The 20,265-nt window shown below is 43.6% G+C and overlaps 1 protein-coding gene across 14 annotated transcripts in view; it reads right to left on the minus strand.

Annotated features, from left to right (window-relative positions):
- Window positions 1–20,265, minus strand: part of ZNF532 (zinc finger protein 532) — a 108,618-nt gene that overhangs the window by 71,296 nt on the left and 17,057 nt on the right. For 2 of the 14 annotated variants that reach the window (XM_072822048.1, XM_072822018.1), the window contains one exon: window positions 9,743–9,910. The exons of 11 other annotated variants lie outside the window; for them this stretch is intronic. Coding sequence is in view for 1 of the 3 variants with exons in the window: in XM_072822008.1 (XP_072678109.1) it covers window positions 3,467–3,497 (31 nt within the window). In the remaining 2 variants the exon portion in view is untranslated. Of the gene's footprint in view, window positions 1–3,466; window positions 3,667–9,742; window positions 9,911–20,265 lie in introns of all 14 variants that reach the window. One more of the 14 variants, XM_072822008.1, reaches the window with a different exon arrangement.

Consider the following 20,265-nt stretch of genomic DNA (forward strand, 5'->3'; position numbering starts at 1 on the left):
AGCTTGCACAATGTGAGCAACAAATAAAGTAGTATTGGATCATAACCCAAAGTATAAAATAAAAACCAGTGAGTCTATGATATGAAACTGAAAATATAAATGAGATAAAGCAGATAAATCTCCTGTGCAGAAGAATTCCAATTAACTTATGTAGATGCCCTGCTCTTATGGAGGTGAATCAACCCCTAACTCCTTCAAGTGACTTTCTTCCAAAGAGGACAGTATAGAAAGGGGAGGGGGAAAAAAGTAACTTTAAGTGGAGACGTCTGACAACCACTCTCCAAGCCAGATGACCAAGGTCAACATCCGCAGTGGTAACTCACCTGTACAGCCATGTCCCAGAAACATGCAACCTCAGCCTAACCACGAGAAAGGCACAGAACAAATCCCAGTTGCTGGACATTCTATAAAATACCCTGCCCACTACTCATCAAACCTGGAGGGTCATGAAAAACAAAGGAACTCTGAGAAAGCATCACAGCCAAGAGAGGAGAGGAGTAAGGAGACGGGATAACGAAATATAATGTGACATCCTGGATGGGATGCTAGGACAGGATAGGGCATCGGGTAAAAACTGAAGAAATTGGAGACCTCAGGCCAACAGCATTACAAACAAGGCATTACTAAAATGTTTACCTAACAGCTCTGTATATATGGAGATTAATTTTCCCTTTTATCCTCTTACCAATAAGCTGCCTCAAGGTCAGCCACTGACTAATCAAAATGACTTAACAATTTTTAAACCAAAGTTGATTAGAAATAGAATTTCCCGGGGCACCTTGGCTGGCGCAGCCAGTGAAACGTGCGACCCTTGATCTCAGGGTTGTGAGTTCAAGTCTCACACTGGGTGCAGAGATTACTTAAAAAATAAAATCTTTAAAACAAAACATAACAAACGGAGAAAAGGAAAGAAAAAAAAGACAAACAAAACAAAGAAATAGAATTTCCCAAAGTTTGCATATTCCATGCTTTCTGCATCCCAGTATGACTGGGATGATCTTCTGCTACCACAGATAGCCACAGACTATAAAGATGATAAATGACTTATTTGGTGTCTCTTTTTGCCTAATGGCAGACAATGTGACAAGTGGATCGCTGATAATTTAAGATATAAAACAACAGCCTAGGGGGCAGCCCAGGTGGTTCGGCAGTTTAGCACCACCTTCAGCCCAGGGCCTGATCCTGGAGACTCGGGATCGAGTCCCATGTCAGGCTCCCTGCATGGAGCCCGCTTCTTCCTCTGTATCTCTGCTTCTCCCTCTCTCTCTCTCTCTCTTTGTGTCTCCATGAATAAATAAAATCTTTAAAAATAATAATAATAAAATAAAATAGCCTATAAAACAAATTAGGTTCCTCCGGGGGCACCTGGAGGGCTCCGTTGGTTAAGCACCCAACTCGATTTCGGCTCAGGGTGCTGGGATCCAGCCTGGCATCCGGCTCTGCACTGGGCATGGAGCCTGCTTGAGATACTCTCTCTCCCTCTGCCCCTACCCACCTTGAAAAAAAAAATTCCTCCAAAATAAAGATTTGGTTGTGCAGGTCACATGGAAATAAATGAATTGTTTACACCTCTCACCATGATGTAGGTATCTTCTAATAAAGTCAGTCTTTCCTTCCATGATAGCATTGTAAATGGAATCTGCTGTTCCAAACTTTAGCAGCCATAAATAGAAATTGCTGCTTCCCTTTAAATAAATTATATGCAAAATAATTTCCCAATCATATACTAAAATCTACATATATCACAAAGCCAATGTAATTAACGGCCCATATGCAGAAAACAGAACAAGGTGTACATCTAAGTTTTTCTAATTGTGATAAAATACACACACCACAAAATTTACCATCTTAACTAAATAATTTTTTTAAAGTAGGCTCCACACTCAGTGTAGAGCCCAATGCAGGGCTTTAACTCACAACCCTGAGACCAAGCCCTGAGCTGAGATCAAGAATCAGAGACCTAACCAACTGAGCCATCTATGCACCCTCTTTTTTTAAAGATTTTATTTACTTACTTATTAATTAATTTATTTATTTATTTATGACACAGGCAGAGAGAGAAGCAGGCTCCATGCAAGAAGCCCAAGTGGGACTCAATCCCATGACTCCAAGATCGCACCCTGGGCCGAAGGCAGGTGCTCAACCATTGAGCCACCCAGGAGTCCCTGCACCCCTTAACTATATAATTTTTTATAAGAAGAGTATATAAAAATAATAAAATCAAAAAATACTACCATTACTAGCTGAAGACCTGCAGAGGAATAAAAAACAAATAGTTGAACTTTCCCCCAAACATAGGCTAAATATGTCTTAAAAACCTCTACATGGCGATTTCTAAATGCACATTCTCCAAGGTTTGGACTTCAGACTTGATACATATACTCTCTCTCCCTCTCTCTCACATACAACTGACTCACGAAACACTTGCACATCATCCAAAAGTCACTCACTTCAGAGAGTTCAAAACTAATTTTTGGGATCCCTGGGTGGTGCAGCGGTTTAGCGCCTGCCTCTGGCTCAGGGCGCGATCCTGGAGGCCCGGGATCGAATCCCACATCGGGCTCCTGGCGCATGGAGCCTGCTTCTCCCTCTGCCTGTGTCTCTGCCTCTCTCTCCCCCTCTCTCTGTGACTATCATAAATAAGTAAAAAATTAAAAAAAATTAAAAATTAAAAAAATAAAAATAAAAACTAATTTTTGTTTTTTTGTTTTTTTTTTCTGAGATATCCAGTTAAAGGGCCCGGGGGGATATTTACAATCCTATGTCATTTCAGGTCTCTTCCACTGGGTTCTCCATCTATTCCTCAAAATCAGACTTCCCTCTCCCTACACTGTTTTTCTCTCAGCCACTCAAATTAAGAATATCACCTCTAGGGCAGCCTTGGTGGCTCAGCGGTTTATGAGTTCGGCCCAGGATGTGATCCTGGAGACCCGGGATCGAGTCCCACATCAGGCTCCCTGCATGGAGCCTGCTTCTCCCTCTGCCTGTGTCTCTGCCCCTCTCTCTCTCTCTCTCTCTCTCTCTCTCTGTCTCTCATGAATAAATAAAATCTTTAAAAAAAAAAAAAAAAAAAAGAATATCACCTCTACTTCTCTCCCACCAAGTCCTGCACATTCTCCTCAGTCCCATCACATGCATGCTCTCTAGAACACCTTCCCTGCTCTACTTGTGGACCATGTCACCTTACCCTAGACAAAGACAACACCCATTTCAACATTGTCTCATTCAGAACAGCCAGATTCACCTTTCTAAATTCTATTTTAACCCTATTAATCAATCCCCTCTATACAAAATCCTCAAATCACTTTCTAAACTACAGCCAAACTCCTTGGCCTGACACCGAAGACTATCCAGCTGGGCGAGGGCCACACACTTCCCTGGGGCAGCCCAGCAAGTATCTCCTACAGATGCACCTTTCCTTTTCAGGCCACACTATTTTCTGGCCCAGAATCCCCCCAACACACACCCTGCTCTATCAGCCATGCATAGGAACCCATTCCTCAGGTTTCTCTCACAGAAGAGTCTCAACTTCATCATCTTCATAATGGAAACCAACAGTAAACAGCCACCGCACAGGACTGCTGCATAAGTCAAAATAAGTAATATATATGGAGAGCACCAAACACATCAGCATCAACCCGCTCTTTTCTTCTTCTCTTTGTTGATCTGTTAGAACAGTAAAACAAAAGAGGAAAAAAAAGAAAAATGTGTTTTTGAGGCAAGAAGGTGAAGTAGCTTGGAGGTAATGATGGTTTGGCTGGAGAAAAAGGACGACATTTTACAGAGCGATGGCACTAGTTCCTTACTAAGTCTCATCTCACTTCACAGTATATGGCCTCTCTCCCACTGCAGAGGTGCCCCCAGTCCAAGCATCGGCCATCGTTAGGGTGGCCTGGAGTTTATACGTGGACAAAGAATGCAGTTTCCTCTGAAAAGGCAGCAGAATTTCAACTCACAAAGCAAAATCCCTCAATAGGTCTGTCTCTCTGACTGTCCCATAACCCTTTGTCCTCATTTCAAAACTCTGTCTTCCCGGTCAAGCATGCCCAAGAACTAGATGCAATCTCAACAACTCCTTGCCCAACCTTAGCCCAACCCACACCACTAGACCACATTCACACACTGACTGGACACAACAGCAGGCCATGGCTCATAGACTGGGCCCCATGAGAGGCCAAGCACCAGCAGGAGCAGCCACAACACGTCAAGGCAAATGAAAGCCAGGCCAAGAGCCCTCAGTATAATCCTCCAGCCAGGAGCCCCAGTCAGAGGAGCAGTCCCCAAGTCCCACACCAATGAATCAACACTCCAAGAGAAGTCAGAGAAGGGGATGGACAAAGTGGGCTCAGAGAAAAGTCAAAGCAAAGGGGGCCAAGAAGACCCCATCACATTGCAGAATTATCTACCCAGAGTCACCTAGTTCTCTGGAAAGTTGAATGGCTGCCCTTTCTTCATGGAAAGAGGAAGGGAGGCGGCCATGGGGGTGGGAAAGAAGATCAGGATCTGGCGGCTATGAAGGCAGGGTGACACAGGGAAAGGGCTCCCTGGCAGCCACCCCAAGAAGAGTTTAGCATCTGCCCAGGATGACCTCTGAGGTCATGCTAAGTTGTGACCCCACTCTAGCGGGTGTGCTGGTCATCACTTCTAACAGGTGAGCATTTGTGCGTGTGTCCTCTCTCCCCAACTCATTCAGTCCATGCTCTACAACCGCCAACAGCAATGCTCTCCTGAGAGCAAGTGTTGACTGAGCAGGGACGTATGAGAGTAAAAACTACTAAGCGACTGAGGGGTGCCTGGCTGGCTCAGTTGGTGGAGCATGCAACTCTTGATCTTGAGATCAGGAGTTTGAGCCCTGTGCTGGGTGTAGAGATTACTTTAAAAAAAAAAATCTTAAAAAAAAATTATTAAGCAACTGAAAGTAGACCACTTTCACAAGCACACAGCCTCTACCTCCTCCACCCACAAAATAACCTGGGGACCTGGATTCGAAGGCTGACCCTCCAGTTCCATGTCAGCTCCCCTGTACAACCACTCCTCAGACACCTGAAAACTGCTGGAAGCCAAGAAGACAGGAAGGCAACTGATCTAGGCTTGGCAATTTCCAGCTTCCAGCTTCCAAAAGATCCAGGTTCGGGTCAAGCAAAGACATTAAACAAGGGAATAAAAAAGAGGGAAAGGAGAGAGAGGAGAGAGAGAGAGAGAGAGAGGGAATGTGGAAGAAAATTGCCATGTCTATCGGGGGCACGCCAGTCAATCCTTGGAATGCAGAAGTAGAGAAACAGGCAGGGCGTTTTTTGTGTATTAATATTTTGTACCAGGCAAGAGCTTCCTGCGAAAGATTTTGACTGAATTCATGGGTTTCTTTCCTTCCCTCCTGAAATCCTACAAAGATGACATTAGAGTATTTTTAAAAAGCTAAAAAATAGCAAATACAGAGACAGAAAGTATCTGGTACTGCTCAGGACTGGGGGCGCTTGAGAGCAGTGAGGAAGGACAGAGCTTCTCTCTGGGGGATCAAAAGTGCTCCAAGTGACCATGAAGACAGCTACCCAACTCTGTGTGTACAATGCAGAACCACTGTACCGTGCACATGGGTGAACTGTATCTCTAAATAAAGTCCTTACCAAAAACTACCTGGATCATATACCCACACAAGGCAAGGACAGCAAGAAGGGAGTCAAATCAACTTAAGACACCAACAAAGTTTTAGGAAAAGGAGGAGGACAGAGGGGTGGCAGCTGGCTTAGTAGGGTCATGAAGTTACAACCCAAGGTCATGCAGGAGGCTGCCACGGAGACGGGACAGTTGGTCCTAGGGAACACCAATTTTTTTTTAAGACTTTATTTATTCATGAGAGACACAGAAGAGAGGCAGAGACACAGGCAGAGGGAGAAGCAGGCTCCATGCAGAGAGCCCGATGTGGGACTCGATCTCAGGACCCTGGGATCAGGATCTGAGCTGAAGGCAGACACTCAACTGCTGAGCCACCCAGGTGCCCTGGTCCTAGGGAACTTCAAAGAAGCTCAGGCCTTGGACTCAGCAAAGGAGACACCATGTATGGCAGGAGGAGGAGGCTAGGGCTCAAATAGGGAGTGGATAAAGAGCCCGTGTACAACTTCCTGGCCCCCTGCAAGCTAGCACAGCCAGGGGAGGGCAAGGAGAAAATTCTGCAGGTCATCTGAGCCACAGAGGCTTGGGATTCAGAGCCGCAGGTATGAAGTAGCAGACAGAAAGCCAGGCCTGTGGCCTTCCGTATGGACAAATCTCCAAAGAAATGAAAGTTCCGAAGAAATGAAAGCTCCAATGAGAATATCCCAGATGCTGACTTGTGGGATCCTGCAATGAGGGGTCCAGCTCTGTGAGTAATCACAGAAACACCACCCCTCCCGAAGGGCAGTCTCATGGGGAAGCGAGAGCTTCCAATCAGCTCTTCATGGCCTCATCCTTAACTCAAGACTGTCACATCTGAGGAAATGCCTCCAACAGGAAAGAGACCAGAATAAATAAAGAATTAAAAAACAGAAAGAGGACAGAAGTGCTGCAAAGAGTGGAAGAATGTATACACAAATAGTATCCTCGGAGGAAACAGAATAGGACGTTATGGAAAACAAGCACCCAGAGAAGAAGGAGGAACTTCTAGAAATAATAAATAACTGAAATAAAAGATAAAATGGGTAAAAATAAATAAGTAAAGTCAAGGAATGCAGACTTGAAAAGAGATCCAGACAATGAAAGGGAAAAGGCATGAATATTAAAAGTTCAATCCAGTTGGTCCAACATCTGACTTAATAAGAGTGTTTCAGAAAGAAAAAATAAAGACTGAGCGTTATCAAAGAGAAAATACAGGAATATCTCCCAAGACTAAAGGGGCCAAGTCTTGGGACGCTGGGGACTGTACAGGGCTGCCAGATAAAATAGAGGATGCCCAGTTCAATCTGAATTTCAGATAAACAATGATTTGTCTTTTCGTAGAAGTACGTTCCATTGTTTATCTGGGCATCTTGTTATTTTCTATTTGCTAAATCTAGCAAACCCTCTACTTCTCATGGCCTAGCACATCAAACAGTCTGTGGCACGGCAAAATTAAACAACCACCCCAAAATTTAAGAAATACAAAAACAACTGTGCGCTGCTTCCGTGCCGCGGGCTTACTCCCCCATCGGCCCCTGGAGTACTCAGCACCCTTGTCTCCAGACAGAAGAGGGCCCTGCCCTGGGCTTGGGCTTTAGACAGCTATTTATCTCAAGTACTAAACAAGAAATTTGTTGTTGTTGTTGTTGTTTTTCTCTTCGGTCTCTTATGAGTTTCATTTTGTTTTTTTTTTCTTTTATTTTGGAAAGTGGCTGAGTAAATATGAATTACACCAGAGACAGGGCAGTAGGGGAGGGGTGTGTGGATATGGAGACCACAGCCTCCACCCTGGGGTACCAGAGCTCCCTGACTCCCAGGGGCACCAAGGCCCAAGTTTACAAATGCCTGCATGTTTTCAATCACAAGGGTTAAGTGGGAGAGAAGTTCTAGAAAATTATGCTGGATGGAGACTCCACCCATCCGGGCTCCCTGGGAAGCAGCTGGGTCCCAGGGGCTCCGGCCCAGCTGCCACCTGCTCCCTCGCTCCCAGGGCTGCTGGGAGGATGAGGGCACCTTCAGACTTTGGGACCTGAGGGGCAGACTCCCAGGCCACGGATGGGAATGGGGACCGGGCCCCAGATACAGCTGTATTTAAACCTTTTAAATATTTAGACATATGGTATATACCTTTTAAATATTTAAATATGTCTTTTAAATATTTCATTATACCTTTTAAAAATTTAGCCAGCTGGTCTTCTATAGTTTTGCCCCAGGCTCTACTCTGCAACAGCAAGGCCTGGCCTGGGGCCCATTATTACTATTATTATTATTATTCTTACTTTATAGGCCAGGCAGAGAAAGTTTCAGGATCTTGCTCAAGAACACATGGCCAGTAAATGTTAAGAGGATGGACAAAAACCCACACCTTTGGCCTCCATAGCCCAGGCTTGTGACCTCCATCAGGATAGTCAGGAGGTAACATCTAAAATGAAGTCCAAAGTTAGCACTGTGAAGTATTATTCAGAAACCAGAGAGTCAATTAACAGAAGATCAAAAAGGTGAAATTAACCGTCCACAGGGCTGAGGACTGGAAGACACTGTTGGGATTCCTCTAAAGCTGTATCCGTGTTTTCACAAAAAATTGAAACGGTTAGAAATCGTGAGGTTATGATCTTAATTTCACATCTCCTCCTTCAATAGAAATAACTTAAAAAAAAAATCACTCTGCTCCTCAAAGCATTTCTCAAAAAAAAAAAAAAATGCATAAAATCTACTCATGGCTTTACCTAATGCAAATGCAAATCTGTCACAATTAAAAGGCAGTTCACTAATTGTAACCCTTAGGGCATGACTGCATTTAGTGTGGTCTCAAAAGCTGTTTACAGTGAAATATGGCATATTCCATTACTTGTCGGAAAAAATGTTACATAACTGAAAACCCAGAAATAGTCATTTTTTATGGCAAAATTAGGTTTCATGAATATTCAGGAAGAATTTTTAAATGTATTTTTCTTTTTTAGGTCTCTCTTCCCCCAACCTCAGTGCATTGAGAAGACCCTTCCCCAGTGAGAATTTAAAAAAAAAGAAAAAAAAAAGGAAGGAAGGAAAGAAAGGTGCGGGGGAGGGCTCAGCCTGCAACTACTTTTGGATCACGTATTCTAGAAAACCACACAGCTCATAAAAAAGTATTTGTTTAATTCGGAAGCAGCTGAACCGTTCTGTCAAACCTACCAAACCTAAGAGCACATGTAATGAAATGTTAATGACAATCCCCCCCTTACACCGGGTGAGTATCAAAGAGAAATTCCAACCCGGAGAATTTTTTTGTGTGTTTCTGTTCAAGCCCTGGGGAGGGAGAAACAGAGAAAAAAGAAAAAGGCTTACAACCTAAGACTTGACCCCAGAACAAAACCATGGCCCTTTGAAGAATGCAGTCGTGTAGCCTTTTATGTCTCTAGCTAACCAGGCCGCCCGATTGAAAATGTGAGGTCACACGGGGCTCCGGTCTCATCTCCCAGCTTGTTCTCTTGCTGGTTTACCTCCGTTCGCTCCATTCCTGAGCCTCATCTGACTTTCAACCCGTCAAAGCCTCCTGAAGGCTCCTCGAAATGAGCAATCCCGACCTGCTTCAACCTGTTCAGTTGTTTTGATCTTTCTAACATTTATCGACATCGCCCATCATTGTTTTATTTATATAACACCTTTAAAGAGGGACCGGAAATGGTTTATAGTAAGAGGCACATAAGGACCAAAAATTCTGCAGAGGAAGAAAGGCATCCCCCTCTTCGACACCAGTGTCTGAAAGGCGTGTGCTGCAACCTTCCTTCCTCAGTTTCCACCCCAGACACCAGGGATGGCTCCACGGGATCCCAGCACACAGGCCGGATGAAAACTGCTGCATTTCCACTCAGGGGAGGTGCCTGCAACAGGCCAATACACAGAGGCGCAAAGCAGAGCAGAGCCTACCAGTGTGGGGGAAGGTGGGAAGGAAAGTTATCATTTAACCGGTACGGAGTTTTTGTTGGGGGTGATGAAAAGGTTTTGCAGACAGTGATGTATTTAATGCCACTAGGCTGTATACTTACGGATGGTTAGAAGAAAACCCATGATGTTACACAGATGTTACCCACAATTACCAAAAACAAAAAACAAAAAGAAAATCTGCACTAACCAGAGAGGAACGGGGAGGACAAGTAATGATGGATTTTAAAATGAAGATTTTAGAGGGGCGTCTAGTTGGCTCAGTTGGTTAAACGTCTGACTCTTGATCTCATCTCAGGTCCTCATCCCAAGGTCCTAAGTTCAAGCCCCACATTGGGCTCCACGCTGGGCACAGAGACTACGAAAGAAAGAAAGATAGAAAAACAGACAGACAGAAAGAAAGAAAATGAAGATTTTGGAAATGCATTCCAATGTCCAGTACCCTTTTTGTGACCATCTTCAGGGAAATAGCCTGATAAATATCAGCAAAGGACTCATAACCCCTAGCAAACAGCAGTCTGAGGGGCACAGGGCCCTGATTTCGAGCATTCATCCATTTCTGTGTTTAGGTACTCCTACCACGATATGTTTCAGATTACTAATACGTCGCTGATGTGCCTAAGAGGAGGTACATGCAGTGGGCGAGCGAGCCAGTGAGGGGCAGCTCCAACACACAGCCACATCTCTGTTCCCCAAAGGAAGGAAGGAAGATTCTGGAGTAAAATGGTTAAATAACATTTAAACTGGTTTCCTTACCACAAGGTTTCCTTAAATCTTCATCCCCCCACCATCTTTTGAGATTTTTTTTTTTTTTTAAAGATTTATTAGAGAGAGAGAACACTCGAGGGAGCACAAACAGGTGGAGGGACAGATTGAGAGGGAGAAGCAGACTCCCTGCTGAGCAGGGAACCCAATGTGGGACTCGATCCCAGGACCAGGACAGTGGGATCATGACCCAAGCCAAAGGCAGACATTTAACAGACTGAGCCATCCAGGCACCCTCATTAATATACATTTTTGAATCAGAAAGAGGTGTTTACCAAATCTATTTGACTCTCTTGTTCTTCTAAGAGCAACTCAGAGGTACCCCATTACCCCATGTCTTTTGGGAAACATGACTATAAAGAAGTGAGTCTACTCGTTGGCAGCCCGCAAGCAGACACCACTCCACAAAGCACAGATGGCAAGGTGTCCAGAAGATGCCTACTGCTCTGTAGAGTGCCACCGATACTAGGAGTGACCAGGGCACCCTAATAGACAATCCATGTGGGGCAAGCCAATTTGGATCAAACTTACAGAACAATTTATATAGAATAGCCCAAATTGAGCCTCTGCTCATCGGCCCTATGCCACAGGGTTTGAGGGAAGAAAGGGCAAGTTTGGGTAGCTGCCTTTGGTCTTTCCTGTGGAATGGAATATCAACTTCTCTCCAGGACCCAGAACACATCTCTTATGATTCCAATTACCCCCAAGGCCTTAATATAGGTTAACTTCTAAAATACTCCAGGTAGGGTGCAGTATGAATCTAGATAAAGCTGCCAAGATACCTACAGAAAACTGATAAACCAGCTCGGTTCACAGAATGCCAAGGAGTGCCTAAACACAGAGGAAGACCAAGTCTAATGGAAATGAAGCTGGTAAAAGGAGGATCAGAACTGCAGAAAAGGCAAATGATTAATTAATTCCTTAGGGAAGGATAAGGAGGTCAATAATCTTAAAGCCTCGCAAATTAACACCCAAAAAAAGCCACGGTTTATTGGATTTGATTAGTAAGAATATTATTTTCACTTATTATTTCAACCCCTCCTAAACAGAGGAAAGGCCTTCTGTGATGAAAATCACGTATTTATGCTTCTTGGCAAAAGTGCTGAGAATGACAAGGCCATTACCGCCCATTGATGGGCAGTAAGAAGAGACAGAAGCAATCTGTCACAAAGGGACCGGCAAGACGCAGGGGGGCCACAGAGTCACTCCTCCTCGAGTCTAGAATCAGAGGAGGGGATCCCTGGGTGGCTCAGCGGTTTAGTGCCACCTTCAGCCCAGAGCACGATCCTGGGGTCCCCAGATCGAGTCCCACATCGGGCTCCCTGCATGGAGCCTGCTTTGCCCTCTGCCTGTGTCTCTGCCTCTCTCTCTCTCTCTCTGTCTCTCATGAATAAATAAAATCTTAAAAAAAAAAAAAAATAGAATCAGAGGAAATGGTTGTCCTACCTCGCAACCAAAGACAGTACACACAGGACAAGGAAAAAGCCATAGTGACCCTGGTGAACATGTTGGGAGCTTTTCTGAAGGATCAGGCTACTCTGGAACCACTCAGCTAGAAGTAAAAACAAGCCTACCAAGGCGCCACGCAATCACTACTCTCTCGGTTACACACACAAGAAGCAGGAGAGAGGGGGGAATATTTAGAGAGAAAGAGAAGATTAAGGCCAACCATTTCATGGGTAAGCCAGGTCTTCGGACAATTCTAACAGATCGAGTAATAAGCACTTAGGTCCAGAAACGTATACAGCTTCCCAATTAGCTCATTTCTAAGAACGAAGGGTTATCCATATTCTATGATAGAAAAAGATTCAGGGATCCCTGGGTGGCTCAGCGGTTTGGTGCCTGCCTTTGGCCCAGGGCGCGATCCTGGAGACGCGGGATCGAATCCCACGTCAGGCTCCCGGTGCATGGAGCCTGCTCCTCCCTCTGCCTGTGTCTCTGCCCCTCTCTCTCTCTCTGTGACTATCATAAATAAATAAAATCTTTAAAAAAAAAAAAAAAAAGAAAAGAAAAAGATTCATTGAGGTCTGAAATAACGCAAAGAAACTTCCAATTATTCTTTTTTTTAACCTTTGAAGTACAGATCAGAAAGTGCTGATCTGATAAGCTGGATTAGCCAACCTGCTGTCTTTATTGACAAGCATTCCTTAAGACTTTCTGTCCACCGGGGCGCCTGGGTGGCTCAGTTGGGTGAGCATCTGCCTCCTGGTTTCTTTTTTTTTTTTTTTTTTTTTTTTTTATGTGACTCCTGGTTTCAGATCAGGTCATGATCTCATGGTCTTGAGATCCGGCCACATGTCGTCAGGCTCCACACTAGGCACGGAGTCTGCTTAAGATTCTCTCTCCCTCTCCCAACGTTCCGCCCCTCTCTTCCTCCCTCCCTTCTGCTGACTGGATGCTGCTGAAACTACAGGTTGAGAACTCCACCAACTCATCCACCAGCCAGAGAACCTGGAGTTCTTTCATGTCATTGTTACAGTAATGGCATCTCACTGCCTACAGCTCAATCACCTCCTGCTCCAGGGAGGTTCTAGCCAATGTAACCTCTCAGATTCAAAAATCTCCATGTAAACACTGCCACTCCATTAGAAGCACCTCTTAACCGAAATGCTAAGGTAGCATCTTTGAAAAAAAGCTCTATTTAGCCAACAGGCTGCCATTTACTCAAAATAATACTTTTCTTTCATCCCTAGATTTTGAGACCATTTTTATTGTAAGAGTAGTATATGCTCTTCGTCAATCCTCTAAAACCCAAAAATAGAAGCAAAAGTCTTTAGGAAGCCCACTAGTCAGAGGTAAGCTCTGATAACATTTGAGATATACAGACTTCTAAATGCATACATATGCATAAATATAAATACACATATACATTTTTAACATAATAGGCTTTGTCACATTCAACAATATCTTTCCGTGTCTATGCATGTTTCTATCATGCCGGACATATGTTCATGTTAATTCAGTGCATACATTTGTTCAAGAATACCCTTTTAAATTTAGATTTTGATATTTTCCAAAAAGATTTTGCCAAGGCAAGGAACCACGAGAGAGACCTTTCTTGGAGAATTCTTGCAAAAATAAGAACACTTCAAAAAATAACCTTTAAGATATACAGTGTTGAGTTTCACCCATTTGCTTTAAAATTCTGAAGATGTATTTTTAACTCATGTGGTAAAATGAAAGATGAAGGAAACAGACATTAAAGTCATTTACTCTCACTCTTAAATCATAACCCTTATGTTTAACTTCTGTCGTTCTATCCATCGAGAGATGACAAATTCTTGACTTCACAGTAAACTAGGCTTCTCTGTGGATAAGCATTTATTCATAAATGTGCAATATATTTATCTGTATTTATCCATATCTGGTATCTCAGTACGCTTTCACTTCCACTTTCCGAGGGGATCTTAGCCTGAAGGAAGCCTTATCAAAATAAGCTACTTCCCCCAGTTCAAGGAGAGGATGAATCCAGAAGCTCGCCAAGCTTCAAGAGAAAAGGCAAACATTGGTTGAGGATGCGAAAGAAAATCATGAGTCAGCAATTTAAAAAAAAAAGAACTGGTCAGAAAGACATATTACGGTAGCTAGTCAACTCTCTAAGGTACCTTGAGTCAAACTTATAAGTCAAATCCCTATTTTAAGTTAAGAGGCTTCTTACATATGCAAAACCACAGACCAAAACCCAAGTATAAGAAAACTTTTTAACCCCATTTATAAAGCACAACCCATTTATCTGCTGATTTTTAAATGTTCCTAAGTACAAGGGTCCCAGGTCCCAGGACACCTGAATGGCTCAGCAGTTGAGCTTCTGCCACAGTCCCCAGATCAGGCTCCCTGCATGGAGCCTGCTTCTCCCTCTGCCTGTGTCTCTGCCTCTGTGTGTCTCTCATGAATAAATAAATTAAATCTTTAAAAAACAAAAGGGGTGGGGGGAGTCCCAGGTCCCTCTAAAAAAGAAGGAGCAATCTGCCTAAGAGATCCAAGGGATGAGGAAGAGGAAGAGAGGCAGGGAAAGGGGAGGGGAGGCGGGTGAGGAGGGGGAAGGGAAAGGGAGGAGGTGGGAGGAGGGACAGGGAGAGGAATAGGGTGTAGATACAGAGAGACATACACAATTAAAATAGTGGCTGGTGATGATGCAGGTCATACTTGAAATGCAATTAATATTATACTTTTTGTTACATTTTTCTATTTCTCAAAAAAGAGAGGAAGAGAGAGAGAAAAGAATTCTTTTACCAGAGCAACTGAGGCTGATAAGAATTTTAGCAAGCAGATAACAGATACCATTAAAAGTTTAAAAAAAAGAAATACCTAGAAGTCGTTAAACAGGTAATAACCACCCTTCCAGGGAAGAAATGGGGCCCTGGGCACAGTAACTGCCCTCTGGGTAGAAGAAAAGCAAATGTTTGGATAAGCCCAGGTTATAACAGTTAAAGTACTGACAAGAGTACTTAATTTTATTTAGGAGTTTATTTTTTTTTTTAATTTTTATTTATTTATTTTTTTTTAATTTTTATTTATTTATGATAGTTACACACAGAGAGAGAGAGAGAGGCGCAGAGACACAGGCAGAGGGAGAAGCAGGCTCCATGCACCGGGAGCCCGATGTGGGATTCGATCCCGGGTCTCCAGGATCACGCCCTGGGCCAAAGGCAGGCGCTAAACCGCTGCGCCACCCAGGGATCCCTTATTTAGGAGTTTATATTTCTTAAGCACCTGCTCTACGTCTGGAAAAATGTCCTTTTAAATCGAATGTTCAAGTTAATGTGACTGCTATTCTCTTAATAACTGTATATTATAGAAAATGTAAAATATGTATGAAGAGCCAAGTAAAAGTACTATGAAGAAAAAGTAAAATACATAACATATAGATATATACATTCCACGGCTCAAGAAAGACAATCCAATGGCTTTCAGGTAAAGCCCGAACAAGCACCCTTTATTTGTGCCAGCTACCTGGGAACAGGGAACTTCAGGGCTTCTCTACCTCTACCTAGAGAACTTCAGAGCTTTTAACTCTTGCATGTTACCTAAATGCCTGGGGAGAAGAACAAAGAAAATCAAGAAAAGAGAAATATAGTCCATACTAGGCTGAAAGAGGGGCCAGGAGAGGCAAACATTCAGATACATTCTCAGTTAAAAACAAAACAAAACAGGGATCCTGGGTGGCGCAGCGGTTTGGCGCCTGCCTTTGGCCCAGGGCGCGATCCTGGAGACCCGGGATCGAATCCCACATCGGGCTCCCGGTGCATGGAGCCTGCTTCTCCCTCTGCCTGTGTCTCTGCCTCTCTCTCTCTCTGTAACTATCATAAATAAATAAAAATTAAGAAAAACTTAAAAATAAATAAAAATAAATAAAAATAAAAAAAAAACGAAACAGGGCAGCCCAGGTGGCTCAGGGGTTTAGCGCCGCCTTTGGCCCAGGGCGTTGGGGACCCGGGATCAAGTCCCACATCAGGCTCCCTGCATGGAGCCTGCTTCTCCCTCTGCCTGTGTCTCTGCCTCTCTCTCTGTGTCTCTCATGAATGAATAAAACCTTTTAAAACTATATAAATAAAACCAAAAAACCTCGAAATGAAAATATCAGATTTCCTATTCACAAAATTAGAAAACACATGATGTTGAGCCACAATAGGATATGTTCAAAACGGCCCTTTCATGTGGAATTAAGAGATTTAATATTTAGTTTATGTACTTTGCTAAAATCACATACAAATTCCAAAACACTCAGTTTCCCACATTTTCCTCTATAAAAAAAACTATCTAACTGACTGAGTGGCTCAGTCAGTTAAGCGCCTGACTCTCTTCTGCTCAGGTGGTGATCTCAGGATCATGAGATCAAGTCCCACGTGGGGCTCTGTGCTCAGAGCGGAGTCTACTCCGGAACCTTTTCCCCTGCCTCCCCACTCGCACACACATACACACACTCTCTCTCTCTCTCAAATTTTAAGTATTTAAAAAAAAAAAAAAAAACTAAGAATTCCATCCTGAGTATGCCCTTATAAAATTAAAAGTTCCATAAAGATTGTGTTTTATTTTTATTTTTTGTGTTTTATTATTCAAATGATTAAAGTCCTTTAAAATACATAGGTTTAAAAACAAATAAAATGAAATACACGGGTTTCTTCTTTTTTTTTTTTTTTACGTGGGGTTTCTTAACCTAGACTAGGACATAATCCCAGAAAACCCTTACGGACTACATTCTGCTCCTTCGATGTTCTGATTTCCTCCTTGATGTTCTGATTTCCCAGAATATAGGACATCCCCAGCAAGACAACTACAATAGCAGAGCAGGGAAATAATTTTTGAAAGCAAAGCGCTAACCTAACAGAAACTTCTGCGGAGGGCTCCTTTCATTTCAAAGCCCCTGCTCAAAGGAAAATCAATGTGCATGTGATTTAACTCCTCTTGGCTCCCCGGGGGGGGGGGGGGGGGGTGTTGCAGGGTGAAGCAGCTTTCAAAAGCTGGCCACCTCAGTCACTTCCTCAGGAAGTGGGATTGACCACAGCTCACCCCCAGCTCAGCATGGTCTCTGGCATTCAGAGAGGGTCTAGGATTTGGAAGACGACACGTTCACCACCTCTAGCAATACTGGCCAGTCTCACATGACCCAGACGCTCCTGCACACTCACACGTGGGGGGCTTCTGCTTTGCTCTGTGGCTCTCGTGGGGGCCCAGGTGGATGGTGACAAGTCCCTCCCTGCTTGCTGCAGCTGATCAGACCCTTTCTCTATCTCCGCTCTTCTCCCACCAGTCCATCTCAGCCACCCAAGAGGCACAGGACACAGGGTGCTGGATTCAGCACCCTGTGATGAAACCTGTACCAAACATACCCAAATTCAGCACCTCCAGTCAATCCACATGACCACTGTTTTTCTTTTGCTTGCTCAAGAGTCAAAAATAGAATTGCGCTGACTTGCCCAGAGCGCTGAGGTTCTTGAGCAGTGGAATATCTACTTACTGAACATACAAAGCTTCCAAAAATACCTGTCTCAGGTTTTTCTTTAGAAAGCAGAATGTAAATTTAAAGGGCAGGGCTGCCCTCAGGTTAGCATTTCAAAGCAATGGCTCTGGCTTGAAAAACTCCAGCACAGAAGAGTGTGCTGAATACCAAACCACTGCTGGGACCTGAACAGTGAGCTCAGTTCTCAGGCCGCACAACCCAGGCTGCCGGGCTAGCCAAACCTGCCTATAGAAACGTCCTCCCCAGGGCTGTCCTTCATTTCACCTCCAGGAATCCCTCTGGAAACCAGGTAATCCACCTGACGTCTCTGCAGATATCTAGTGTATGACAATAAAAAGGTGCTTGGGGCAAGGGCTTGCCCAGACAGACACCCACTGAGCTAGCGAATAATGAAAGAGAACCTTCAGCTAAGGAGATTACCATGGGATTCTCACTCTCCCAGCAGCGCGCCCACAGCCAATAAATCCTTAAAGTTCAGAAAGAAGGAAGAAAACAAAAACTGCTCTTATCCTTTCTTTTTACCCCCCAAAGAAAAAAGGGCAAGGATCCTATTTCCTATCTCTGGATGACATGTCATTGATCTTATGGCACATGGGGCAATGCTTTATTTTAAGAGTTTATTTATTTATTCATGAGAGATAGAGATTGAGAGAGAGAGAGAGAGGCAGAGACACAGGCAGAGGGAGAAGCAGGCTCCATTCAGGGATCCTGATGGGACTCGATCCCGGGAATCCAGGATCACGCCCTGGGCTGCAGGCGCAGGCGGTGCTAAACCACTGAGCCACCCAGGCTGCCCCCCCCCCCGGGGGGGGGGGGGGGAGCATGATTTAAACCAAAAAAATATATATCTCCCCAAATGGGAGGTGTCAGTCTAAAAAATGTATGGTGAAGCAAAACTCTGGAAAAAATGTAAATGTCCATCAGCAGGGAAATGATTAAATCAACTGCGGTACGTCCTCTTAAGAAAACTGCGGTAAAATACATAAAATGTGAAACTTACCATACTAACCATTTTCAAGTACGGAGTTCAATAGCGTTAAATACATTCACATTATTTATAATATATTCTTTATTATGGAAAATTATGCAGTCATTAAAGTCAGGTAGATGCGGAGCACCTGGGTGGCCCAGTCAGTTGAGCCTATGACTCTCGGTTTCAGCCTCAGCTTATGATCTCACCAGTCGTGGGATCCAGCCCCAAGCTGGGCTCTGGGCTAAGTGGGGCATTCACTTGAAGACTCTCTCCCTCAACCCCTCCCTCACTTCGAAAAATATTTCGCTCTTGCTCTCTCTCTATAGTAAATAAATAAATCTTAAACAAAAAAAAAAAAAGCAAGGTAGATGTGTCATAGGTACTGATGCAGAACAATCAAGATACACCATTTAGTAGGGGGGGAAAATCAGGTCATAAAACAGTATCTAAATTACATTAAAACTAAAAAAAAAAAAAGCATACTGCATTTTATTTTTCATACAGAAATGTATACATACATACAGAAATGTAAAATGAATAGATATGTCAAGTTCACAGAAAGGTGTAGGATGCACACCAAACACTCTGACACTCAAATCCAGAAAGAGCAGGGGATAGGAAGGCAGGGGGGAAATATTTTTCAAAGTTCATCCGCCAGGCTAGGTGTGCATTTTCAAAATCTCATACCTACAGGGAAATGGATGCAAGTTTCTATTTCCTGTGAACTTTGGGATCAAGTTATCAATCTTGGTAAGTTCTGTGAAAGGTACTTTTGCTATAACCCCATTTCCCACTGGATTTATGTTCTTTTAACTAAAAGACCCTGGTGCTGGCAATTTACTAATTCATCAATGAGTTTACAGAAATACTGAAAGGGTCTAGGCTAAACCGGTCACCATCAATAAGCTTCAGGAAAGTTCATTACAGCCTCTGCTCAAATAGTTTCGTGACAAAGTAAGGGAAAAAAATCGTAAATTTCTTCACTACTAGTTAGATGTAAAGCACCTTTTTTTTTTTTTTAAATGAAACATGTTTGGTGAATTCCAGTATATCAAACTTAAGAAATCACCTGCCCATTTAAGCGCTAAAACAAAGGATTCCTCGTTCAAGAGAAAAACCCATAAAAGCTTTAGCATTCCTCTGGCATCTTATAAATACCACATTTTTTAGCAGCATCTCAGCAAATTCTATCTTGAAGCAAAGTATAGATTTTCTAAATCAGAATTGATAGTTTGGGTATACAATGGAGAACTTCAAAGTAATTTCCCTTTGTCACCTGAATAAGCCTTCTCCGTTTTCACATATAAACCCTAAATCCTGCATGGAACCCTTTGTCCCTGAAATGCTACAATCAAACCAGCAGGTCCGTTTTCTGTGGTTTCTTACTCATCTTACCAGCAATTTTTTTCTGATCTTAAATACTAAATTTAAAATATTTGCAAATGTTTTTGAGGCCTCTAGCACTAGACAATACGGAAGAGAAAACCAGTAGCTCGAGGTTATCATGCACTTCTCGGGGGATTTGTACAGTTTCAAATGCTTGCTTGCTTCCCTTGGAGGTCTTTGGAATTCTTAACTACCCGAAGTTCTGAAGTATTGCTCCGGCTCTAAGGCAAAAGTCCATGGTTCTCAAGTGGGGTGATTTCGCCCCTTCTCTCCACCGCCAACACTGATCTCTAGCGAGGTCCTGAGATTCTTGGTTATCACAATTTGGCAGGGGGTGAGGGGTGCGCGCTCGGTATCAGGGATGCTGCCAAACATCCTGCAAAGCACAGGGCAGTCCCACAACACAGCACTGTGAATCCCCAAATGTCTGTTGCGCTAAAATTGAAAAATCTGGCTCCAAGTAAACAAGAGATTTTCCCTTCATGACCCTGTCCTGCTCGCACCAAGATCTAATCCTCTTAAAGTCACCATAAACCTGCCTTCCTCCCATCCCCCAGGTCATCCACACCAGACTTCTAGGTGGGGATGGTGGCAGGTCACTGCTCTGGCTCAGCTCAGCTCACCCAGG

Source organism: Canis lupus, chromosome 1, assembly GCF_048164855.1.
Source record: "Canis lupus baileyi chromosome 1, mCanLup2.hap1, whole genome shotgun sequence".
Taxonomy (NCBI): Eukaryota; Metazoa; Chordata; class Mammalia; order Carnivora; family Canidae; genus Canis; species Canis lupus.